The sequence below is a fragment of the Sycon ciliatum genome, chromosome 10 (assembly GCF_964019385.1).
Source record: "Sycon ciliatum chromosome 10, ocSycCili1.1, whole genome shotgun sequence".
Classification (NCBI taxonomy): Eukaryota; Metazoa; Porifera; class Calcarea; order Leucosolenida; family Sycettidae; genus Sycon; species Sycon ciliatum.
In genome coordinates, this window is record NC_088652.1 from 17,834,569 (window position 1) to 17,861,806 (window position 27,238).

At 46.8% G+C, this 27,238-nt stretch overlaps 1 protein-coding gene across 1 annotated transcript in view; it reads left to right on the plus strand.

The window, feature by feature from the left end:
- The window catches only part of LOC135826715 (slit homolog 3 protein-like), a 95,812-nt gene that overhangs the window by 47,151 nt on the left and 21,423 nt on the right, over positions 1–27,238 (plus strand). Inside the window, exons 14-20 of the mRNA XM_065339316.1 lie at positions 4,347–4,460; positions 5,756–6,037; positions 11,957–12,256; positions 17,660–17,806; positions 19,952–20,080; positions 23,129–23,248; positions 26,468–26,566. Coding sequence (XP_065195388.1) covers positions 4,347–4,460; positions 5,756–6,037; positions 11,957–12,256; positions 17,660–17,806; positions 19,952–20,080; positions 23,129–23,248; positions 26,468–26,566 — 1,191 coding nt within the window. The remainder of the gene's footprint in view (positions 1–4,346; positions 4,461–5,755; positions 6,038–11,956; positions 12,257–17,659; positions 17,807–19,951; positions 20,081–23,128; positions 23,249–26,467; positions 26,567–27,238) is intronic.

The window sequence follows — 27,238 nt, forward strand, 5'->3', positions numbered from 1 at the left end:
AAAATCAGGAATAGCTACTTCAAGTACATCAGCGTCGGGAACTAAAGTATCAAGCCAGGTTTCAGAAACAGCTAGTATATCAATTTTTTGATCATTGAGAATCTCATGTTACATCATTCACTTTGTTCCTTAAACTGCAAATATTTATGTGAGCAATACGTAAATTTCCAGGGTGGCTATCACATGCGTGGGGTCGCTAGTCATCCAGGGAGACAGGAGATACAGCTGTAGGAGGCAGCTCTTGACCTGGCTTCAAGGGTTCGCACTTGAGCATGATGACATCATAGGGCAATGCGCATTTGACACCCTCGGCGCGTAATTCTTTATTCAAGTAGGATGCGGCGGCGTGACTCCAGCAGTTGTCTCGTCAAGTAATTGTTGATGTAGACTTGGCTACGGTTGTGCTGCATACCAAGCTTGCAACGCATGATGTTTGCCTTCCTGCTGGCATTTGTTTTTACATGTACCTTTCGTGGTCGACCATCCTTGGCGACTGCTCCGCCAATTCGCCTTGCCTCAACTGTTGAGGGGTGCACCTCGAACCGGTACATGAACAAAACCATGTACATACTCGATGATGATGATGCCCTCCTGGGTGTAAATTTGGACAATTTATCACACATGTACATAAAAAGTAAAAAGGACCAAGGAACTCAGTACAAGTTACACTATAATGTCCACACTCACCACCAGTTACTAAACGATCAGCTCATGCGGTAACAGTGCAGAACGTCAGGACCGTCGGTCAGTGTGGTGCCGCAATGTTACAGCATGAGCTGATTGTTTAGTGACTGGTGGTGTTGGTAGACATTAGTGTAACTTGTAGTTCCTTGGTTCTTTTTTCTTTTTATAAATAATCCTTGGCTCTCCATCCGATTTAAATTCTCTAGCCTCTCAAAACCATCACTCAGTGGCATCCCCAGAGGTATAGGAGAAAGCCACGACAGCACACAACAAAGGCTAAATACGATGGAAAGAGAGCATGTCAAAAAGAAGCTGAACACTGTGAAGTTCGAATGGTTTCGAACACTCGTACCGCCAACTATACCACTTTCTATAAATCATCACCTCATTTTGTTTTAGCACGCATCCGGTCCATGATAAAACTGGAGTTTAGGTACTTGTGTATCTACTGAAAAAGGATGAGCTACTTCTGGACAGCCGGGCATTAGGCTCTACCACATTATGGTTTGCAATTTGTTTGCATTTTGGGGGAAAAAAGCATTCTCGTTCGACGTCGAGCATTTTCTTGAATCTCAGGCCTAAAAACGCATCTTTGGCATTTCCCGGCCTAAGATATTCGTTTTCTGCCGTCTAAACTCAATTTTGTGCAGACACCACAGCGATTTCTGGTTTTCAAGTAGATACCTTTTTTTTAAATTAATTTGGTTGCCATGGAAACAGACACATAATTTTGCGTTTCGGGGTGATCCAGCAATAATTTTTAATTTTTTGGAATATTTCGGACATTTCACAAAAGCATTTTGCATTTCCAGTTTAGGCCGATTCCACACTACACCAAATCTTGTCTAAAAAGCCATTTTTCAGGCACTTTTCAGGCAAGTTGCCATGGCGATCACTTTGAGAAACGCGCGAAAGTGAAAAGTGCTTGTTGTCTACAAAGCAACACCAGCACCCTCTTTCAAGGCAACTTTTTACCTTTTCAGGACACTTTTCTGACTTTTCTTCAGCCTTTCGATTTTTTTCCGAATGTGTTCCCTGTCGTATCTTTCAGTGGTGGTGAGTTGTGAGCTGTCAACAATAGGGAGGTTTAGTTCCCACGTAACGGAAACGCGTACGCGGGTGATCCACGTAAAGTGGATGAAGGGCACCCACGTTGCAATGTTGTGTTTAGTCACACGGAACAAACAAAAGCATAAAGCGAAAGGCCCAAACCTGGTCAAAGACGAAGCTACCCGGGCCTAAGATGCTCATCCAATATTTTGATTTCGTGCTTCGGAAACTTTTTCAGCTGAGCACCCTCACAGCTCGCACAATGCGCTCCATTCTGATTTTCACCCACGTTCTGGCGGAACGTGGGTGAGCCTCCATACACGGTATGTCGTGAACCAGAAAACGTCTGTACGTGGGTCACTGAGTATCACGTGGTACACACACGTAAAGTACCCACGGATTACGTGAGACTAAACCTCCCTAATGCCTAGGGTCATTGTTTAGCCAGGAGCTTGAGGGCAAGCTGATCGAGCTTTGGAGCGGACTTTTGAGGCGACCTCCGGGCGGTACAGTTCGCAGGAGCTACGCCGGAGGAGATCGCCATCAAGCTGAATTTGTTTGCTGAACAGCTCCGGGAGGAGGCAATCTATACTGCGTCAATCGTCCATTCCAAAATCGACAACATGAAAACGAAGGCGAAAGGACTGTACGAGACATACACAACGAAAACTGCCACCGGAATGCCTGTTGGCGAGGTTGACAAATATTCGACCTATGATCTGGAATCTGCCTACACAGCGCGCGCTAGCGTGGTCAAATTTCAAGATTGGGCACGCAAAAATGGGTGATATTCGAGGATTTGGACCAACAAAGAGCCTCTCCACTGCCGCCGTTGCTAGATCAAGCACAGGAAAGCCTCACAGTCTAACCTTCAAAGCAAAGTCCCGTGATCGACACTTGTAGGTGTGAATGCAGCTTCACTTTATAAGCCACTTTATGCCTTCAAGGCAAAGCCACTTTCGGCGTAGTGTGGAATCGGCCTTAGCGGCAAAAAAAAGCCTGTGGAAGCGCCAACCAGGCATCAGCTGGCCTGTCAAACTGTATGGATAACCCCTGTGACCATTAGGGACCTGTTGTGTATCGGTAGAAAGACTTTTCATGGCTCATTTTTGTTGTGGTCCTTTCGTTTATTTTGGTTTGTTTTGCGTTCTGCTTTGACTGGTTTGGTTGCATGTATAGTTTGTACATGATCCAAGTAACGGTTACGTCATTGTCATACGTTGTGTTTTGTTGCGCGCATGCTCGTATGCTGCCATAAATGTTAGTCTTTTTCTTCAGTTTTCAGTTTACCTCGTCGTGTCCGGTCTTCTTGTCTGTCCGTCTCCGTCTTGTCAAGAAATTATGTGGAACTCTTAGTTCAGTGTCGTTGTTGTGTGTGGCGGGTCGGATGGGCAGGGAGGCTGGGCCCCTGACGCCTGGACAACATGTGCGTGTGCACAAAAGGACCATTAGCATGCCGTGAAACGTCAACGGGAACGAGTTCATTTGAACGCACGTGAAACACGGCGTGATTTAGGATTAGCTTCTCGCGTTCACAACCCGGTCTACGCGAGTCAGCTGCTTTCCAGTTTCAAACAGTTTTCTGATATTTTTACTGGCAATGATTTTTGCGAACTTTTCCTTGAGAACAATTCTAACAATTCTCACCCTGACTATTTTTTACCCGAATGAAAATAAAAGAAACCCCATGACAGCCACATCGCCGATGGATGGGTGCAGCAAAGGGTTTTGTTCACGAGGTCCATGCCAAAACATTCTCCGAAAGACTTTACAATGGAGCCAGTCAGTTGAGAATATTTGAAAAAATTGTAATTTTCGGAGAAGTAGACAAAAAATAAGCGAGCAAGCTGAAGGTTGTCTTGAACAAGCCTAATTGTTGGCACTTTGGTTACCCTCGGTCCTGTTCTGTGTCATGCTGGTAATGGTTACGCCAAAATCGATGGTCCTACTGGTTTTTTGGTACGTTTCGCCACTACATGTATAATTATTTACTCCAGCAAGAATGGGTAGACAGGGTAGACATTTTCGAAATTTGAGAAAAATCGCAAAGCCAAGAGAGGAGCGATTTACTGTGCTATTCTCCGTATCACGGTTGAAATCGCACGTACTTGACTAAACCCCACTCGTTGCGGTCATGACAAGTAGACCCCTCCGAACTCGTCAAACACTAGTATGTTTCGCGCGGTCAGGACGGGACTCTAACTGAGCTCCCCCTTCACGTTGCCGTTTCACGGCTTGCTAGTGGTCCCTAAAAAAAGAGTGAATTTACACGAAAATGCAAACTCCACCACCGTGTAAATCTCGGTCTCTGCGGTACCTGGAATATGTACGCTGGAGTCGGGTATACTGCTATCAAGATGAGTTTCGTTTTAATTTTTATCTTCCCATTGTTTCCATATGGGAATAGATGTGAATTTTATGAGCATACAAGAGGCGATGGAAGGAGAGATCCTATTGTGCTACATTATGTAATCGGAGAGCACTTTTAAAGGTTTGATGTACTTCGAAGTATAATCACCTCAGTCCCGTTATCATTAGCAGTTGTATGGTGATTACTTGGAAGTAGTTAATAGTCTGTCTGCATCATTTTTGCTTTTTCAATGTATGCCTAGTTGCAGGGTTCCTGGACACATGTTCGGAACACTGTTCCGTTGTGAAACCACAATGCCCAACACATTCGATTTGCCAAGGATCCATTCAGGACTACACTTGCTCAGAATTTCAAGGTAAGTATTCCATCACTACATATCAGTAGTAACAAGACAACATTATGGCTTCTAGTATCGCATCCGGAGCATGCGTACTGCCTTTCAAGGTTCTTTTCCCTTTTCCTCGTAAGAACGAACTATAGTGCATTCGCCAAATCTGGGCTCTGTTCTGTTCCCCTCTAGCTCTGCTGGTCCGCCTCACACTCTCAAACAACACGAGGAATCCTGGAACAAACAACTGACTTCTTCATTAAGCTCAAACGAATAATATGAGCTCACGGGCAGGGTCGCCCTGACCCGTTGCAAAGCGGTTTTTATGACGTCATGTACACATTCACATCAGGTTCATAGGTTTTTTTTTTAATCAAGATCGTGAAGTCGATGACTTATACACGTAAGAAATATGACAGCCGTTGTTTTAAGCCTAAGATGAAGTGAATGCGGTGAAAATTGATCCATGTGCATGTATGTGCAAAATGTATTATTCAGACATAGATATTTGACAGATCGCGTACTATATGCATTGACATAACATGTATAATTTTTGCAAGATGTGGTTCAGCTGCTGTTCTTCCGCTAGAGATTGCCAATAAAGTGTGCTATGCCACGTGAATACAGCCTCTCCAAGCTGCTCGATCCTGAAGCGTAATGGAGAGTTCGTCCAGATGGTGCACACTAGTGCATGTAGTTGTAGTGCAGCAGGGGCCGGATTAGGCGAATGTACCACAGTGATATGACTGCTGTTCCTTTGACCTCGGTCCGAACCAGAGATGCTTTGATATGGCTACATAACAAAATGGCGGCGAAGATGAAAATGAATATCAGTGTATTGCTGTAGTGTTGACAAGTTGTTCAACAAGCCCAAGTCAACCTTGGAACCATTTTCATGGCGGCGATCTCGCCAGATATCTGGAGCGTCTGGAATTTTACCTGCTGGTCAATTATTTTGGCATCGTTACATAGTCAATCAAAATAGACAACAGACAGCAGAGATGTCTTCATAGGTGACCAATCTCTCAAGGCCATGCAATGGCCATCTCGCCACCTCTTTACTGCCCGAAAACAATGCTGTCAAATTGTAAACACAGTGTGCGAACCACAACTATGCCACTTTCGACAAATCAAGACGCTAATTTGTTTTTACATGCCCACAGTCCACTAACTGACGAGATCATGCCTGTAATATACTTCAAGTAGGTAGATGTTTCATTTCGTGAGTGCAGATGCCAACAAAACACTTCGAAATAAGCTTGTCACTTTTTCTTTGAGGTCCTACGGCCAGTGTGGTGTTTGCTTTCCTTGTGTTTTGCTAGTACTCCAATGTCAACATGACTTCAACTTTCTGCTCATGCTTTCTGGTACCAGAAATCAGACTCTGAGCGAAGCAATGCATGGCTGTGCGGACCTTGGCTTTGGGCTGATCACAACGAATGACACCAGCTGTGCACAGAACCACCTCCCCGATACGCGGCATAAAAGCCCCAATGCCTGGGTGGCGAGGCCAGACGGGAGTTACGGGACACTGAACCGTACACATGTTGCGAGTAACGGGCCATCGGTCGATGCAACAAGTACTGCTCTAGCTCTGTGCTCGGGTACGTATGCACGTTTTAGAGCACCAGTACGTTAAGTTCACAACTTGCTGGGTTGTAAAAAATTATATTAAAGGACACATGGGTTAGGAGTTAGGAGTAACTACCCACTACCGTAACAAGATAATAAGCAGTCAGAATGTGCGATAACTAAGCAAAACAAACTGACAGACTACTGAGACATTCAACGACCTGACATCTAGCTCTAACGCAAGATGATGACGAAGGACCATGGCACAGGACGGCCACGGCACAGGACGGCCACGGCTCACTTCGAAAACCGAAACAACAACCACCCAACTTGGCAGGTTCATGTTATCAGAGATAACTCTCTCTCTCTCTCTCTCACTCACACTCTCTCCTTCTCTCTCTCTCTCTCTCTCTCTCTCTCTCTCTCTCTCTCTCTCTCTCTCTCTCTCTCTCTCTCTCTCTCTCTCTCTCTCTGCTATTGGCACGCCTGGTTGTGATGAAGCCGAGACCCAAGGTCGGCAGAGCATCCCAGACTACGCCACCAACCCCCTTATTCGTGGCTCACACATGACGGGTTTACGTGGCTCTAGTAATAAAAAATCAGCAAAGGGGGAAGTTACGCGATCACGAAGCAAGACAGACCGGACAGCACCGTAGCCTTCGCACTATACTACATGTGGGATCAAACTTGTGATGGACTAACAAACGGCAGTAGGGAGGTTTAGTCCTACGTAATCCGTGTGTACTTTACGTGGGTGTACCACGTGATACTCAGTGACTCACATACAGGTGTTTTCTGATTCACGACATACCGTGTATGGAGGCTCACCCACATTCCACCAGAACGTGGGTGAAAATCAGAATGGAGCGCATTGTGCAAGCTGTGAGGGTACTCAGCTGAAGAAGTCTCCAAAGCACGAAATCAAAATATTCGATGAGCTTCTAAGCTTCGTCTTTGAGTCAGTTTGACGAAGTTCTGGCCTTTCGCTTCATTCTTTTGTTTGTTCCGTGTGACTAAAAGCAACATTGGGAACGTGGGTCCATTGCAGGAACTTTACGTGCATCACCCAGGCGTGCTCCACACGATTTTTCGGCACGGAGAATCCGTGTTTCATACGAACTATGTTTCGTATGGAGATTTTGCGTCACCGGGTGCAGAAAGATTTTTCGCGTACAAATTTGGTACCAGAAACATCAATTTTCCGCTGGAAGTTTTGATTTCGGTACAAATCTTCAAAATAAAAAGGCATAGCTCGGGAATGTGACCTATTTGCGATCGTAACCTTGGCAATTACGACAAACACATTGTGGTGATATTATAGCACCTTTCCCGGCCTGCATGGGCCTTGGCACTTAGGCTGCTAGTGCTACTGTTCGCACCCTAAGCCCTGCACTGCTGGACCTCTGGCGCCTTGCGCATAACACATTCACATGTCACCTTTCAAGCCACCTTTGCAGCCAGCTCCCCTTTAAAAGCCATTGCGTGTCACTGATGATTCATCCTCATCTTTCGAAGAGTTGGTCTGCCTTGAGCAGGACACAACATGGCGCAGCGAAAGACATAAACCTCTGACAAGGCCAAGGCTGAGGAGGCAGCAGCAACCAACGACGGGTTGACAGAGCAGATGCAGCCAGGGACTCAAGAGGAAAGAAGCCTGCTGCAGTCTATCGTCCAATCCCTCAGCCAGCAGCAGCAGATTCTGCTTAGGCTCACAATGGCGCAGTCAAGCCAGCCCGCCGCAGGCGCACGCAGCGGCCCGCCACCATCCACCTCAAGACAGCCAGAGGCAGGGCCGTGGGCCCGGAGAGGGGGAAATACCCCACCTGCCCAGTCCAGATTCGATAGACCTAGCTGGTTTCCTGGAGTGGAAAGTCAAGTGGTCCGACTACGTGTCGTTGACTGGGCTATGCAGAAACGCCGGTACAGTTACTCAGCAGGCATTTCTCCGTACAGCTCTGAACAACGGTTGGGTGCGGCTGTGGCAGGCGGGCGTAGTTCCCATAGCCGACGGCGATGATGAGCGGGTTGCCGTCCAGAAGCTGGAAGCTTTCCTGAGAAAACAAAGAAACCTGTTACTCCACCGCCAGGCCTTCCATGGCAGGAGCCAGAGACAATGTGAGAGCATCAGCCAGTACTTCTCGGGTCTGTCTCAGCTGCATGATGCGTGCAGCTACCCAGATAGTCTGCAGTGCGGCAAATGCTGGTCACTATGCGGCCATGAAGCCCAACTCCGGGAAACCCGGCTCCGCGACAGGCTCGCCTGTGGCCTAAGGGATCGAGCGATGCAACGAAGGGTGCTCGAAGAAGAGTGTGCCAGTGAGTTATTGCTCGATCGGGTCCTGCAGATATGCTCTGCTTACGAGTCCTCTACCCATGCGGAATCTGGCCTCGGTGAGCAGCTGCCCGACCTGGCGTTGGCGGCGGCAGCGAAGCCCACTTACAAGCGTCGGCAGGCGCAGGCAAAGACGCTGAAGTCAGACGTAGGCACGTGCAGGTTTTGTGGGGTGACTTACCCCAAGGGCCAATGCAAGGCCTATAACCAGACATGCCGCTTGTGCCTCAAGGTGGGTCACTTTGCTAGGGTTTGTCGACAGCGGACCTCGCCCTCGCCAGGAACGACATCTGTCGACTTGCTGTTTGTCAACCAGGCTGGTCCTTCTAGGAACAAGCTGGTGACTGTTGGCGTCGCGTCGACGGCGGCGGAGGAAATCCGAGGTACCTTGCTGGAACAGTTTCCAGAAGTATTCTGTGAAACCCCGCTCAAGCCCATGAGCGGTGAGCCGATGCGCATCGAGCTCGTCAACGGCGCGTCGCCATGCCGCCTGTATCACGCTCGCTCCATCCCATTCAGGTGGTGGGACGCTGTGCAGAACCAGCTGTCCGACATGGTGGGCAGGGGCGTCATTGAGAAGGTGCCTGTCGGCGAAGCATACACTTGGTGCCACCCACTGGTGGTGGTCCCTAAGAAGAATTCCAGTGAGCCACCCACCACGGTGGACCTGACGAGTCTAAATAAATGGGTCAAGAGGCCGGCATACCCAACCCGAGTTCCTTGGGAGGTCGTCGCGTCGATTCCAATGGAGATGCTGTACTTCACCACCCTAAATTCTCGCCATGGCTATTGGCAGGTACCCCTCGACAACGATAGCACCAGGCTCACAATGTTCATGACGCCATGGGCTGCCTACCGTTTGAAGCGGAACGTCATGGGCTTGGTGTCGGCAGGTGATGAACACAACCGGAGAGGAGACGAAGTGTTCGCCGGGTTTTCGAATCTTCAGAAAGTGGTAGAGGATGTCATTGTGTACGACACTGAGCTTGAGGCGCACACCCAGAGGGTTCGCAATGTGCTCAAGCTTTGCTTCGAGAACCAAATCACACTGAACCGCCACAAATTCGTCTTTGCGGCACCCAGAGCATCGTACTGCGGATTCGTGGTGACGCCGGACGGGTACAGTCCTGATCGCAGGTTAGTGGAGGATCCACACAACTTTCCAATCCCCACCAACCCCACTGATACCCGATCCTTCTGTGGACTCGTGCAGCAGTTCGACGCGTTCACGCCGCGCCTAGCGGAGCTTCTATCCCCGATCCGCTCTCTGCTCTCTCCAAAGAATGAGTTCGTCTGGGAGGATCCGCAGCAGCAGGCATTTACAGCTATACTAGAGGAGCTGGTAAGCTCTCGAGTGTTGGCTACCTTCGACCCAGCACAGCCGCTTCATCTCGAGACAGACGCCTCGCAGTCAAACGGTCTTGGCATGGCACTGTGGCTGCAGCAAGTGGACGGGCGGTGGCGTCTAGTGCAATGTGCTTCACGGCACGTCACTGAGACCAGGGCCAGGTACTCTGCAACGGACATTGAACTGCTGGCGGTAGTCTGGGCAGTCCACAAGGCTAGACTGTTCCTGGCCGGTGCTGATTTCGAGCTGCTAGTCAATCAGAAGCCGCTCATTCCTATCCTGAATGCTAAGACGCTGGATGAGTTGATGTCTCCACAAATCGTGCGACTACGGGAGAAGCTGACGCCTTTTCGGTTCGTGGCTCAGTGGAGACCTGGTGCCGATCACAAGGTCGCAGATTGCCTGTCGAGACACCCAGTAAGTGCACCAGACCCTGACGATGAAGCTGGTGAGGAAGAAATCGAGCACTGCTACTGTGTTCTCCGTCAGCTGTCGCAAGAGGACGAGGGAACAGGCCATACAGTCCTCCCCGACCGAAGGTGCGGGCGGAGGGCTCAACGGATCCGGAATACCTCAAGCTGCTGAACGCCATAAAGAACGGCTTTCCGGTGGACAAGGCGGACAAGGCTGCTCTGGACCTCGATCTGCACCCGTACTGGCAGGTTCGGCATGATCTGGCAGTCGAGGACGGCATAGTGCTGTTTGGCCACCGTATTGTCGTTCCCAGAAGGTTACGCCAGACTACGCTGGAGCAACTTCGCACTTGTCATCAGGGACAGACCCCCACACTCCGCAGGGCCATGCAAGCAGTGTACTGGCCCCAGATCTCCAATAACGTTAAGAACGTCGTCCAGACCTGCAGATCCTGCGTCACGCTGCTCCCCTCCCAACCTTCTGAGCCGCTCTTCTCTGACAGTCGTCCGTCCAGACCGTTCGAAGATGCAGCGGCGGACCTCTTCTCCCTAGGCGGCTTTGAGTACCTGTTTCTCACCGACAAGTTTTCCGGCTGGCCATTTGTTGGGCGTTGTGGGAGGTCGGCTACCACGTCTGATGTCTCGTTCACTGGATGTCGGACGTTGGCGTTCCTACGCGCCTCACGGCGGATGGTGGGCCGCAATTCAGATCTTCAGCGTTCGCTTCGTTCTGCTCAGAGTGGAACATTTGCCACGACCCCAGTGGCCCGTACAATCCTCAGTCAAAATGGCACGGCTGAGGCGGCGGTCAAGGCCATGAAGCACGTGTTAATGAAAATCGGAAAAGGAGACGCCTATAACAGCAGTGCCTTCAGAGAAGGGTTGCTGGAGTGGCGTAACACGCCAGTTGAAGGAGGAGCAAGCCCGGCCCAGCTGCTGTTGGAAGGCCAACGAGGACCAAGGTTCCCACACTCCCTGCAAATCTGCAGCAGTACACTGCCCACAGCCGCAGCGCTCCCCAGCAGGTCTCATCCCAGCTTGGCAAACCTCTGCCCCCTCTGCACGTAGGCGATAAGGAATGGATCCAGAACCAGTCTTCAAAACGCTGGGATATGGAAGGAACGGTCACAAAATGCACGAGAAGAGGACGGAGCTACGGAGCTACACAGTGCAGACGGTAACGGGGTCCAGCTTCTGTCGGAACAGACAGTTCCTCCGGCCACGTGCATAGATTGACTGGGCATGCTTCTCCTGCTTTTTTCCTTGTTGCTTGTGCGCTACGCTGTGATTTTCGAATTTCAGTTTCAGGATTTTCTTTGTGTTAGTGCTCCAAAGTCGCACTTAAGCCGAGGGGGCATGTGGTGGTATTATAGCACCTTTCCCGGCCTGCATGGGCCTTGGCACTTAGGCTGCTAGTGCTACTGTTCGCACCCTAGGCCCTACACTACTTTCAGAAACTATAGTCTATGTACAGTTGACACGCCGTGTTTACTTTGGTATGCTGTTCTTGGTGAAAATCTAGCCTGTTCAGTCTTCTGCAGTGCGTTCTTCGGCACCCGACGATGTACTGGGAATCCGCCCGCTCGTACAAGGCCTAGGGGAACACCATCCGACGGCTTACAGGATATAGACAGTACACTGGTCTCCCGACTGCCTGTAGTGACCCGACTGCCTACTGAGTCCACATACATTTCGACCCGGAACTAAAGAAACTCGTTCATCCCCAGGATGCCAGGGCAGTCAGATCATGTTACCATGGCGCTAAACTCAGGTTCTTGGAATAACTCTGTTCTCTCAAATTTCTCTGCTCCTAGCTTTCCTTTATCCAATGTACTGTCTTGTGCCATGTTCTTCACAGCTCCAACGAATGCCTCATGTGCAGGGCATGGGATTATTTTTGTTCCAAATAATAAATTGAATGGTTGGGAGGGTGCCCGAGTAACCTGTGAGGGGCACAAATATCGACTGTTTGAAACAAAAGATCGAGGAGAATGCTCTTTAGACTTCATACAGAGGTGGTCACGCTTATTGTTTGGTAACGTCCCAGCAAACATCTGGTCTGGAGAGGAGGAGAGGTTCCTGTCTAGTAAGGAAGGTTTTGGTACAATTCACTCCCAAAACTCTGGCTTCCCTGGGTCACACCTAATATTCTGTGTGGGTAAGTTGATGAACCCAATGATATGGTTATTTGTGGGGTTGGTGGATTATGGTTGTTTGTGGGGTTGGTGGATTATGGTTGTTTGTGGGGTTGGTGGATTATGGTTGTTTGTGGGGTTAGTGGATTATGGTTATTTGTGGGGTTGGTGGATTATGGTTGTTTGTGGGGTTGGTGGATTATGGTTATTTGTGGGGTTGGTGGATTATGGTTGTTTGTGGGGTTGGTGGATTATGGTTGTTTGTGGGGTTGGTGGATTATGGTTGTTTGTGGGGTTGGTGGATTATGGTTGTTTGTGGGGTTGGTGGATTATGGTTGTTTGTGGGGTTGGTGGATTATGGTTATTTGTGGGGTTGGTGGATTATGGTTGTTTGTGGGGTTGGTGGATTATGGTTGTTTGTGGGGTTGGTGGATTATGGTTGTTTGTGGGGTTGGTGGATTATGGTTGTTTGTGGGGTTGGTGGATTATGGTTGTTTGTGGGGTTGGTGGATTATGGTTGTTTGTGGGGTTGGTGGATTATGGTTATTTGTGGGGTTGGTGGATTATGGTTGTTTGTGGGGTTGGTGGATTATGGTTGTTTGTGGGGTTGGTGGATTATGGTTGTTTGTGGGGTTGGTGGATTATGGTTGTTTGTGGGGTTGGTGGATTATGGTTGTTTGTGGGGTTGGTGGATTATGGTTATTTGTGGGGTTGGTGGATTATGGTTGTTTGTGGGGTTGGTGGATTATGGTTGTTTGTGGGGTTGGTGGATTATGGTTATTTGTGGGGTTGGTGGATTATGGTTATTTGTGGGGTTGGTGGATTATGGTTGTTTGTGGGGTTGGTGGATTATGGTTGTTTGTGGGGTTGGTGGATTATGGTTATTTGTGGGGTTGGTGGATTATGGTTATTTGTGGGGTTGGTGGATTATGGTTGTTTGTGGGGTTGGTGGATTATGGTTGTTTGTGGGGTTGGTGGATTATGGTTATTTGTGGGGTTGGTGGATTATGGTTATTTGTGGGGTTGGTGGATTATGGTTGTTTGTGGGGTTGGTGGATTATGGTTATTTGTGGGGTTGGTGGATTATGGTTGTTTGTGGGGTTGGTGGATTATGGTTGTTTGTGGGGTTGGTGGATTATGGTTGTTTGTGGGGTTGGTGGATTATGGTTGTTTGTGGGGTTGGTGGATTATGGTTGTTTGTGGGGTTGGTGGATTATGGTTATTTGTGGGGTTGGTGGATTATGGTTGTTTGTGGGGTTGGTGGATTATGGTTGTTTGTGGGGTTGGTGGATTATGGTTGTTTGTGGGGTTGGTGGATTATGGTTGTTTGTGGGGTTGGTGGATTATGGTTGTTTGTGGGGTTGGTGGATTATGGTTGTTTGTGGGGTTGGTGGATTATGGTTATTTGTGGGGTTGGTGGATTATGGTTGTTTGTGGGGTTGGTGGATTATGGTTGTTTGTGGGGTTGGTGGATTATGGTTGTTTGTGGGGTTGGTGGATTATGGTTGTTTGTGGGGTTGGTGGATTATGGTTGTTTGTGGGGTTGGTGGATTATGGTTATTTGTGGGGTTGGTGGATTATGGTTGTTTGTGGGGTTGGTGGATTATGGTTGTTTGTGGGGTTGGTGGATTATGGTTATTTGTGGGGTTGGTGGATTATGGTTATTTGTGGGGTTGGTGGATTATGGTTGTTTGTGGGGTTGGTGGATTATGGTTATTTGTGGGGTTGGTGGATTATGGTTGTTTGTGGGGTTGGTGGATTATGGTTATTTGTGGGGTTGGTGGATTATGGTTGTTTGTGGGGTTGGTGGATTATGGTTATTTGTGGGGTTGGTGGATTATGGTTGTTTGTGGGGTTGGTGGATTATGGTTATTTGTGGGGTTGGTGGATTATGGTTGTTTGTGGGGTTGGTGGATTATGGTTATTTGTGGGGTTGGTGGATTATGGTTGTTTGTGGGGTTGGTGGATTATGGTTATTTGTGGGGTTGGTGGATTATGGTTATTTGTGGGGTTGGTGGATTATGGTTATTTGTGGGGTTGGTGGATTATGGTTATTTGTGGGGTTGGTGGATTATGGTTATTTGTGGGGTTGGTGGATTTTCACCAGGCTTACTTATGTTTTCTGAACACAGGCATTTCTCAATGAGGGCCTCTTCTAAGCTACTCCCTACTCCGCGACCTTTTCAAATTTACAGGTGTTTGTTTAGAAGATCATGGAAGATTCCAACTGTCTGCACCTTCACACTCAACTGCACTGGGAGTGGGGGTATCCATACATTCGCGCAAAAAAATTTTAAAGTCTTAAAACGGTCTCTGAGCAACACCAATCAAGATAATTATATACTTCGAAGTGCTCAATCTGCGGACAGAACTGCTTCGTCCTTTGCGGACTCATCAGCGTGGCATAGAGAAAATTGAGGTCGAACCTGATAGCAATGAAAATAAATATTCCGAAGCCAGATTTAAAGCAGGCCCGGGCGTACCTTTCCAGAGTGCTCAAACTGACAAGTCAGTGAGCACTCTGTTATCTCGTATTGGCCGCAGGCCATCGGGAGAATAACAGTTTGAAATCAATGCAATCTCTGCCATATTATTCTTGAACAGAGTATGCACCATGGTTTGCCCCAGCGCACCTGATTGCAATCCAACAGCCCCATGTCCCGCCCTTTCTCACTTTCAGGTTCCCTCGAACCTTTGAGCTACCCCAAATATGCACGAGCCGGCTAAGAGATCCCCATCTGTGCTGCCATTGATCTCTTCAATAACATCAGGTCCCACTCAGCACCTGGTAAATCAACCCCGGACATGATTTCAAAGCAAACTTCCTGCCTTTTTTTGTCACTTCAGGATGTAACTGCTCGCATTGCTCAGCATTATAATGTACAATAGAGTGCCATTATCTGCACCCCTTGGGTGCGGCCTGTCTCCAGGGGGTTAGGATGAAGAACATGTTCAAATAAAGCAGTGGCCACACCTACCTTATTTCCCCGAATATAAGTCGCACCTTCTTACACTTAACTTCAGGGCCAACAAAGGTGGTGCAACTTGAGCAAGATATACTACTGAAGTAAATATACCAAAACGCTAATGACATGGACCTGGAAATGGAGGGTGCTACTTGCAATCAAGTGCGCGCTATAACCGGGGGAAATGCGATATCTAAAACATACCAGGTTTTCATCATTTTCTCATCCTCCTCAGCAGTACTACAGCCATCAGACAGACTCCAGCCAAACCCAAAATGAGACTTTGTGCACCCAAGTTGACCCGAACCTGTTTCCATACATCAAATGCATCATTTACAGTAAACCTGTGAAGGCGACCACTCGGATAAAGCAACCACCTTTCCAAGAGGTCCACTACAATCAGAACCAAGGGATGGTATTCCCAGTGAAATAATCCTGGAGTTTAAAGGAGGCCACCTGGTCACAAAGACCACGTTTTGAAGGTCCCTTGAGCGGTCGTCTTAGACAGGTCTCACTGTATATTGTGCTTTGTTGCCACTCGGGTTGGGTACCAGGTTCAAGTCCTGCTTGGAAACGTAAGGATTTTTCCAGCCATGCTGCAACCCGCAGTTCATTGGGAACTCGTGGCCTGGCACGAGGGAAACATGGATGCAGTGAATGGGATTTCGGTCTTTGACCATTTGGTGGTGGGTCTGATCTACTCACCTCCCACCTCTTAGGAGCTGAATCCACGCCTTGATCCATAGAGGGCGATAGCGTTCCTATGGTTTGCGTGAGACTTGGCCTTCAGCCGAATCTCACGCGACCCGTGGACGGTCTTTTTCTCTGCTGTTCTCTATGCCACAAACTTCGTGTGATAATCTCTTCGTGAGCACAAACACTATTTGAGAGTAGGCTCAGATGGAGAGCCAAGGATTAATTTGTACAAAAGAGAGAGACCAAGGAACTACAAGTTACACTATACTGTCCACTAACACAATGTGCAATGTTATCGCATGAGCTGATTGTTTAGTAACTGGTGGTGTTAGTGGACAGTATAGCGTAACTTGTAGTTCCTTGTAGTTCCTTGGTCTTTCTCTTTTGTATTAACTACAAGTTACTTGTAGTTCCTTGGTCCATTTTTCTTTTGTATAAACTATTAATTTTAAGAGCACTGGTAAATTTTGATGCGCCATTATCCGATACAAGTAGCTGTTCTTCTTCTCTTAAGCTGCGTTCGTTATTAGCTACCTGGTAGAGCAGAGTAGAGTCACTCTACCGATAGAGGTAGATGGTAGAGGTAAGTGTACGAACGGTGTTTTACCGGATCTAGTAGTTTACACAGTGTGTACGTGAAATGTTTCTTTTTTTGTATGGAGTTGTGTACAAATCCTTGATCTTGCTGGAAATCCCGTAGCTCTACCAACTTCTACCGGATTCTACCAACTTTTTCCTGGTAGAGCCGGTAGAGGACAGTAGAATCTACCCTTTTGAGTAGAATTTTTTTCAAAAAACGAACACCTCTACTCAAAGAAGTAGTTTCTACCCAAACCTGTAGATCAAAAACGAACGCCCCCTTATTGGCCAAAGGCCATCGTGAGGATAAAAACTCTCACATGTACCTCTGTCCGGCCCCAGTAAGAATAACTCTTACAACAAGAGGCCAAGAAAACGTTGCTGAAGCACCTCTTTCTAGTAACATAATCCCCTCCCCCTCACCCCCCCCCCCCCCCCCCCGTCATCACCACCACCACCACCACCACCGCATCGGCAACAGTACTCACTCCACAGGAAGGATGACGCTGAGCAGGATATGTTACGTGTCTTGTGCACCGTGATTCTCTGGAGGATGTTATGTGTCTTGTGCACACCAGTGTCACCTGATCCTGTGCAAGATGGCGGGTGTTGTATGCACACCTAGTCCTGTGCCAACAACAATAAACATTGATAAGCATGGCACAACCTGCATTATTGCTCCGAGCAAGTTAAGGATGGTCGCAAATGTGTTTTTGTTTTCGTTCCATACTCAGACCCCTCCCCTCCCCCGCCAATATGAACCCAGCTTGTCGTATAATGATAATCGCATGGTTGTACAGTGTCAGTCTGCTTGGGACTATTGCTCCCCCCCCCCCCCCCGTCCCTCCATTCCTCCCGAAACTTACCCACTCAGGTGTCCTGGAGAGAGCACTGGAATGTTTCCGGTGTTACATGTACTTACAAAACCGCATAAATCCATTCATCACTTTTCGGATAATGGCTAAAAATGATACATTTTCATGCAACGTTTGTACCAAATCCAAATTTTGGTTTCCAGTTTAGAAAATTGATGGTTCTGGTCAGGTTTTGCATGTGAAATTTTGGCTAGCGGAGCCCCTAGACCTTTTCATTACACTGAGCTGGAAATCTCAGATTTCTCAAATTTGGCGTGTTTTGCGTATCAGATCTTCATGTACTCTGCTTCACTGGCTGCATGCTCTCTAGATATCTGCTTCAACACTCCATGCAAGAATGGGGGTGTTTGTCTAAAACACGCCAGCGGAAACCGGATGGAGGGCATGAATGATACATCATACTATATGTCATGCAATTGTTCCAGCTCCTGGTCCGGAGAATACTGCGAAGACGATGGTAAGTTGATTCTCACAGCCTGTGATGCTATCAACACCATGGCATGTGGTCTGGGCTTTCCACTGAGGTTTTCCATGGTCAAACCAAATTTCGAAACGTTGACCACCCGATTCGAGCACAGCAGAGGTATTCATGAGCACTGTTCATATCCACTGAAGTATCTCTTTATTGATCGGATCACCGCGAATCCTGGGATTACTGCCTTGGATAGTCTTAATTTGTCTGCAACACTCTACATTGGCAAGCCGCATCGTTTCAAGATCTGACTTCTTCTACAAGTTTGTTCTATTTTTAGCTCACCAGTGTGCACATGCACTGGAAGATGATGTGCGCTTGGCTTGGTTAGAGACTGAGCAAGCATCCTCCCACCTCATCTGCCTCCGTCCCTCTGTCTCACCTCCCTCCCCTTTGTTTGTATGTACATAAGGAGGAGAAGGTGAGCGCAACCAAGATAAAGTCTCAGCTATGAAGGACGTTGGCAGATGTTCATGCATGTCGATGACGATACTGGCAAGACCATTGGACAATACGGTCAAATAGGCTTTCCCCAAATCGGCCAGCCGTACTATTCGCCAAAAACGGGACTTACAAAAATCGCTAAGCTTTTTGCCTATTGTAGAGGATTCCTTTGAGAATCGCCGAAAATCTAGCAAAATTTAATGTTGTGGCAAAGTCCGTCTAGGAGCGATTGATTTTTCTGCAGGCATGACCGTTCGAGCTCTCTACTTCAGTACTTGTAGTATAAGTGCGTTGAGGTCGTACGATCGTGTGACTCGTGTCCTTTGACCTCCTCTCAAACACAAAATTAATAAGCCATTAGGAAGATTGTCACTGGTAAAACACTAAACTACAACGTACAGTTCTGATCAGTTCCATCTAGCAGAGCTGTATTTCCAACATCTCACCAATTTTTAAGCCAATATGCCAACAATTCTTTTAGCCGATTTCCCAATATAATTATTCCAATTTTGCAGCCGATTTTCGAACAAGCTGATTTTGCAGCCGAATCTCATGTATTTTTGAGCTAAGCGAAGAGCCGAATAGGCGAAAAACGGGCCGATTTGGGGAAAGCCTACAGGGTCAAACCACAATTCAAGGACGCAAAGCAACATTCCACACATCTTGTGGTCAGTGTCGTGCATTGATTGTTTAGTAACAGGTGGTGTCAGTGGTATCAGTGGTGTCAGTGGACATTATAGCGTAGCTTGTAGTTCCTTGCTCCATCTTTCTTTTTTATAAATTAATACTTGGTTCTCCATCCAAGTCCATTCCTGCACACCTGGTGAGCCGTCCTTATCACGAACTAGGTGCGGGGGAGACTTCTTTCCCAAATCGAGGCAACAGGCATGTGCGCTACCAGTCGAATCCTCACACACGCACATGAAACTGTTTGCACATTGGAATGTGGAAATCGACATGTAGTACAGCACACTGCACACAGAGTGTTTGCTGGATTTATTACTATTATCATTGTTCACTATGGGCACTGGCCAATAAGAGAGATGCTATCAATGATAGTGACCATATGAGGCTATGAGGTAGCATCAGTTGATTAACCGGAACAGTAAAACCTGGTGTAAGCAACCTCTGTGTTTAGCGACCACCTGCTCTTAACGACCGTGTTCCCCTGCACGGGCAGTTCTACACACCAGGTTTTCCTGTACATGTAGTTAAAGTACACGAGGCGCTACGTTTCCTTCCCTCATGAACACGTGTCGATGTGTCAGATGTGCGGCAACCATCTTAGCCACCTGAAGCCTGTTGCAAATTGTCGCGGAAAAAGGCGATTGGAAAAGAAACAGGCCGGGATACAGCGATGAACAGCCTTTGTAGAAAAGACTAGAGGTACTTTCTAGGTAGCTTTGAGGAGAGAAAATTCTTCACATTTTGGCCAACTAGCCAGTAGCCATCCTGTAATAGCCTCCTAAGAGGAAATGCTTAATGGCATGGAAAGTCAGCGTTAAAATTGGCTCAGATGTATGTACGAGTATAAACGGCTTGACAATCTCAAGATGTTAGCCACACCAATGTATCAATACCGTCGAAACCAGGGATGCGGGCTTTGCCGACACTCACGCACGCATGGTGATCACGCTTCTACTGTTTCCGCTGGATTGTGTGTCTTCTCTACTCCTGTGGCTACAGTTGATGAGTGCACGGAAGTAAGTCCAGCAGTAAACTGCACTTACCCCACAACGCAGTGTGTCAACATGCCAGGTTCGTACTATTGTGATTGCCCTGCGGGATTTGATAATCCAAGTCGAAACTGCACTTGTAAGTATAAAGTCCTATCTTCAAGCAGTGTACAGTCAACTTCGCGAATAATGACATTCGGCGGGGCATCAGAAAAGTGTCCTTATTCGCGAAGTGTCCTTATATCCGAAGTCCCATTTGAATGTATGTGAACCCATTTTGTATAGTATGACATGCATATCAAAATCAAGCTCTTTTCTTGCGCTATGTCAATGTGTACTTTATTTTCATATTGCAGTTGAAAGGAACTAAAAAATTCAATATGCAAGGGAAATAAATTGAAAAATATGCCTTTTTGAGCCATCTACGGGGCCAGGGACATGTACATGTATGATGATTACTGTACTATCATGTACAACTACATGCATGTAGGTGTGCTGGTAAATCCAACACTTTTGAAGCAAAATAAAAAAGCAAGAAAAAGCCAGCCCCCCCCCCCCTTGGCTGCATTTTCTTATCTTTATCCATCACCATAGCTATAGGTTCTGGTACCTCTGCATGACAGGTACATGTACTTGAAATAGCTGTCAAAAGCCCAGAAAGTCGTTATTCAAGCAGTGAATATGATCTCCGGACACTAAAAGCATGTCGCTATTCGCGAATTGTCGTTATTCAGATAGTCGTTATATCCGAAGTTAAATGTATACAGTTAGATGGGACTTTGCTCCGGGCATGGAAATTCGGTCGTTATTCGCGAATTGTCGTTATATCAGCAGTCGTTATTAGCCAAGTTGACTGTACTGTATATCAGCTTATTTTCGGTGTTGTAAATTCCGCTAACAGCCAATCCCTGACCTTTCGGTGTAAGGATAAATTCGATACGTGGCACCAAAAAAAATTGTAACATGGAAGTTATGGCTAAAAAGTCGGCGTGGAGACAAGAAACCTAATGTGGATAAAAGTAAAGTGAACGCACTCATACCACGAGAAAAATGGAACAATAATAATATTATGTTAAGATTTGAACGTCGGTTTCATGTGATAATCCTCAGAAATCATCATCACACTGAGAGTTGGACAACAAAGGTCACATGGAAATCACATGGAAATTTTGGGCACAAGTCATGACTCGATCGCATAACTTGTGCCCACTATTTCCATGTTCCAAAAAAGAAAAAAGTGCATGGCACTTGCACTACTATACTCTCCAACTCCACAGACATGTACATGGCATTCTCGATTTTGTACTCTGGACCGGCGGATTCTGCTCAAAAAGCAGTGAAATTGGCAGAACCATACAAACCTTATGGCGGCCATTTCCTCGAATTCTGCTCCATTCTTTATCCACATACCAAACATGCATGAAACGTTCCAGAAAAAGTACCGAATTCTGCCAATTTTTCTGCCGGCAGAATCCGCTGGACCCTAATTTGTACATGCATGCAAGATTACCCATAACTACATAACTTCATAACTTCATAACTTCATAACTACTTCCGTGTACCACTACATGCACTACCAGACTTGAAATATGTAAATAGGCGTCGAGGCGACAATAGTTTTAGAATTGCGATCAACAGAACGAGCTGAACCGACATTTCACAAAGGCTTTTATTGTATTCAAAAAACGAGTGGATACGAAGGCAGTGAAGAACATGGAAGAAAAAACTGAACACCACAGGGACGTTTTTTGAATACAATAAAAGCCTTTGTGAAATGTCGGTTCAGCTCATTCTGTTGATCGCAATTCTAAAACTATTGTCGCCTCGACACCTATTTACATATTTCAGATTGAGGTACACACAAAATCAGATAGATTTGCTGAATGCTGTGCTGAGGAAACGTTTCTACTGCCGTAATGTCGCGTATAACGTTTCGTTTCTGACACGGTGTCTGAACACTGGTGTCTGTCCCTGTGGTGTTCAGTTCTTTCTTCCATGTTCTTCACTGCCTTCGTATCCACTCGTTTTTTGAATACAATAAAAGCCTTTTGTGAAATGTCGCTTCAGCTCGTTCTGTTGATCGCAATTCTAAGACTTGAATTGGTTTTTTTTAATTCAAGGGTAGCCTTAAAATAATTTAACCCTTTGCAGTGCATCAGTCATTAAAGTATGATATTTTGTGCACACCGTAAAACTGTCGTGACTCCATTGTTTTTATCCTTTTCGCGGCAAATATCGAAATATGGAGATCGAAGAGGAAGCTCCAAGCTTTCCAACGGTGTAATCGCTTTAGCGATAGCAGGAACGATAATAAAAGATATGGCGCTTGAAAGTTGGATCGTGGTACTAAATTGTTCAAACTACTCAAAATCAATTTTTTGCCGCGTGGGCATCTGCTACTGTTCATAGCTGTATTCCATCGTAGTATTTGGCTTCATTTCACAATAACCGACGTGATTGTCCTGCTGAGATCTTTTGTCACGGCTTACCGGGCAGGCACAGAGGGTTGGTCAAAGACCATGATTGAGATGCGAGAGGTACCTGGTTCAAGTCTTGCCTGGGACTCGTGTGGGGGCAGTTTTTCCAGCCGTGCTGCTACTCACAGTCAACTAGGAACTTATGGCCAGGCCCAAGGGGAGCATGGATGCAGCTAATGGGGGTTTCAGCACTTGTGCCTGTGGTTGTGAGACTTATCCCCTCACCCTCACCGTTAGGCGTTGCATCTGCCGCTAGGGTTTACCGGGTGTTAGCGGCCGTCGTGAGTTCCCTTCGAGAACGGACACGACAATTTACTTTTACTTTTTTACTACATACTTGAGGCTGCTACTTAATTTCGGCGAGATTATGGTGAAACCCGCCGAGTTTTGCTACACCCTGCACTGGTTCCTGTGTGTTCTGTTTGCATGAAATGTTTCTGGGTTTATCTGTGTGTGTGTGTGTGTTTGTTTGTGTGTTTGTGTGTGTGTGTGTGTGTGCGTGTCTGTGAGTCTGTGTGTCTATGTGTAATGCTTGTATGTTTATGTGTTTGTGCAAGTGTGTGCATGCACCGTGTGTGTCTGTACATGTATGTGTGTGTGCATATAATTATAATTATTATGTCTGTCTATCTGTATGTGTGTGCGTACGTGCATGTGTGTGTGTTCTCTCGCCTCTCCGGTTTTGCTGGTCACACACTTACATCTTGTAGCTCTAGCAAACGCTTGTGCCAACCATCTGTGTCAAAACGGAGCGACATGTGTGAATGGTCATGTTGCATACAACTGCACTTGTCCTCCTGGGTGGCATGGTCAACTCTGTGACATTAAAGGTGAGCTCTAATCTCCAACGCACAGAAAAACCTGTCTAAACCTGCCCAAATCTGCCTAAGCTTGCCCCAAACCTGCCTAAACTTGCCCAAAACCTGCCTAAATACGCCCACTCAGGGAACCAGGAAGCGTGACCCTCACTAAGGTATCTCTATCAATTTTACAGTCAAAGCAAATGAAAGCAATGTTCTAGGTGTAAAAAAAGTCACGACGAGACGCACTGCATTCCCGGAACCAGTCTAGTACTGAGGTCATGTTTTGAGAAAATGCACATTTCTTCTCATGATTTCGCATGCTAGATGAACGAAGCATGAAATCGAAAAAGTCAAATTCATCATTTATTTGCCCACTTGCAGTTATCGGATGAATAAATGAATACCGTATTTGTGTGATTAGTGCCCCTGGGGCACTATTTTTTTCAATGTCCATCACAGATGGGGCACTATTCAAGAGTGGGCACTATTTTTTCAATGTCCATCACAGATGGGGCATTATTCAAGAAAGGGCACTATTGAAGCGAGGGCACTATCTTTTCAATGCTGCTACATTCACATGTACATGCACGTGATTCAGCATAGAACAAAGAAGGCAAAGAAAAACAGAGCCTAAAGTTTACTGTAAACTATCACGACTCGACAGAATGGGCAACAAGAACCTGAAACCACCAGTTCAGTAACATGGACAAGAACATTACTAAAAGAACACCAAACTTGCACTTGCTTGGCTACAAGCCTGGGGGGGGGGGGGCACTATTCATGAGAGGGCTTTATTTTTTCACTTTCTCTAAGAGACTGGGGCACTATTCAAGGGAGGGCTCTAATTGCGTGAGTACGGTATTCTAAATAGTACGATCAACACTGCCATAGCTATACAGCTGATGAGTCCAGTATTCTCTGTTGGTAAAGCAGCTGTGATCGTAACGGCCGGGTTGGGGATTCAGGGGCCATTCCACCTAACGAATGTTGTGACCTGTTGCTGCAATGCCTTGCTATATATGACAAAACAATTTCAGCTATACCCTTTATGTTTGGAAATCAATGTATACAGATCTGATGAATTGTATCCTTGAAATATTTACCTTGAGTTGGACGGAATTTGTTTCACTTCGTTCATTTTGTCATCCGATCTTGCACAGCAATGCGCTTGGTTGCTGTATCAAGGTGGCTGATTGCACTAGGCATGGGCGAGTAATGCTAGCATTATGGCTTTTTCCCAGGTCGCATAATGCTGGCATTATAACACCATTTCGCATGCAAAATTGGCATTACAAGCATAATTGCCGGTCGACAACGGTGTCATGCATGAAGCTGGCTACGTCCAGTTCCGAAAAATCGTGCATCTGAACCCGTCCGGCTTCGTCCGGAGACTTGACGTTGCAAATCAACCTTCTCAGTGGATTGTTTCAGACAACATGCTCACTGCTGTTTAAGTTTTTTTCTTCTACGCTTTGGCCTTGATCCAAGACGGCATTCTTAAATCGACTTCTCCAACTTTCAAACTGGCATTATGGAGTAGTGTGAGCATTATAAGTGGCATTATATCCTCATATTATGAGCATTGCCTTTAGCATTATCGCAGCAAATAACTAGCATTACCCGCCCATGCCTAGAGTGCACCGCTGACGAAGTTATTGATCTGTTGCAAAACTGGCTCGCCGAGTTTCGCAATGATACAAGGTATTTTTTAGGGCTCAAACGATTAACCGGTTGCAGACCGGTTACGAAGAATTAACGTTTAACAGATAAAGATAACGGTTACGCAGTAACTTTTCAGTCAATTTTTCAAGTATCAGGTCGTTGCAAAGTGTGCACTTTCGCGGGCTGTCGCACGCGTACGCAATTTCTGGGCTGTCAACTCGGTCATATCTGGTCTCTTGGTGTGCGAGTATGTATGAATGAGCATGCAAGAGAATGTACATGTGTGCGTTGTACTGAATAGGGTACATTTTTGAATGAGTATAGTCAAATACACGGTTAAAAAAGAGTCCGCAGGATTGCCGTGGCTTATAGGTTATAACCGGTTAACCGACCGTTAGCTTAGCAGTTAACCGTCAGGGGTAAAACCGTGACCGTTTGAGCCCTAGTATTTTTGCAAGCTTTTGATCATTAATTAACATGTCATGTTAGTTAATGATCAAAAGCTTGCAAAAATACCTAAGCTCAAAGGCTCGGAATGGATTCAGTATGTGGTGGTGTGTTACCAACAGCCAAAATGTAGTATAGAATGAAGAAATCAAATAATGTGTGCATGTCCTTGATTTGTCTACTAAAAAGCCTCTGCCGCGGGTGGACCAAATTCACGGTACACGTACCTCGGTTTATAACAGGAACTGACTTTGTAGTCATTTCAGCGGTGCATCTGTATTGATCTCAACTTGTGCTGTACAGTTAACTTTGCATATAACGACACTCGGCGGGGGCATCAGAAAAGTGTCCTTATTTGCGAAATGTCCTTGTACCCGAAGTCTCATCATATGTATTAAGTTGGATGGGACTTTCTCTGGGCATGGAATTCTGTCGTTATTCGCCAAATATCGTTATAACCGCAGTCGTTGTTAGTGAAGTTGACTGTACAAACTCTTTGCTGTCAGTCTGGGTGGATGTTGTTGTTGTTGTTGTTAATGCAGTTTTTTTGCTGCTGCTGGTGGTGGTGGTGGTGGTGGTGGTGGTGGTGGTGGTGGTGGTGGTGGTGGTGGTGGTGGTGGTGGTGGTGGTGGTGGTGGTGGTGGTGGTGGTGGTGGTGGTGGTGGTGGTGGTGGTGGTGGTGGTGGTGGTGGTGGTGGTGGTGGTGGTGGTGGTGGTGGTGGTGGTGGTGGTGGTGGTGGTGGTGGTGGTGGTGGTGGTGGTGGTGGTGGTGGTGGTGGTGGTGGTGGTGGTGGTGGTGGTGGTGGTGGTGGTGGTGGTGGTGGTGGTGGTGGTGGTGGTGGTGGTGGTGGTGGTGGTGGTGGTGGTGGTGGTGGTGGTGGTGGTGGTGGTGGTGGTGGTGGTGGTGGTGGTGGTGGTGGTGGTGGTGGTGGTGGTGGTGGTGGTGGTGGTGGTGGTGGTGGCGGTGTGTGTGTGCGTGTGTGTGTGTGTGTGTGGATATATGTGTGTGTGGGTGTGTGTATTTGTGTGTATGTGGGCGTATGTGTGTGTGTGTGTGTTTGTGCGTGTGTATTTGTGGGTGTTGGGTGTGTGGGTGTGGATGTGGGTGGGTATTGTTATTGTTGACGTGCTGCGCAGACTCTTGCATTGGCTGTAGTAAGAATGGCTACTGCCAGCTGAAGAACGCCTCCTATCATTGCCAGTGTCATCCTCTGTTCTATGGACCCCAGTGCACATGTAAGTCACATACAGTATTATCTCTAATATGAGCACAGTCTCCAATAATAGCACGTCTCCGATAGAACACCTTGGGGCGGCATTCGAAAAATAAAGTGAAAATAAAGTGCTCAGTCTCCATTATAAGCACACTGTGTACATTCATTATCTGTACCGGCGGAAAAAAACCCTGAAATGTGTGTGTCTGACATGAATTTGGCATGGCAACATGCCTCTGAAATGAGGTTGAAATAATAATGGAACAGTCTCCAGTAAAGGAACGTCTCCAATAATAGCACGGGGCGGAGGTACATTGAAAAAATAAAGGACCGTGCTGATATTAGAGATAATACGGTACCAATAGTAAGCATGCAGACTTATGGAGTCGTTTGACATTCAGAATTCGTTAACATTGCACGCCACTAACCATTGGCTTCCAGATATGGATTAAAGGTGAAATGACTGTAGAATATTCGGTCTCAAGCTATTGTATATTCGTTACGAAATTCTTCCTGGACTGACCGCCGCAGCTCAAGGTGCCATGCTGTTAGCTCTAGCGAGTAGAGTTAACTGCAGTGTGACTTGAGGTGTGCCGGATGGTTAGCACAGAAAGTGTTAGTTTTTTAAGGAGCTCAGATGGTGCCCACAATTTCCATGTTACAAATTTTTTGGAGAGACGCAGTAATAACTTTT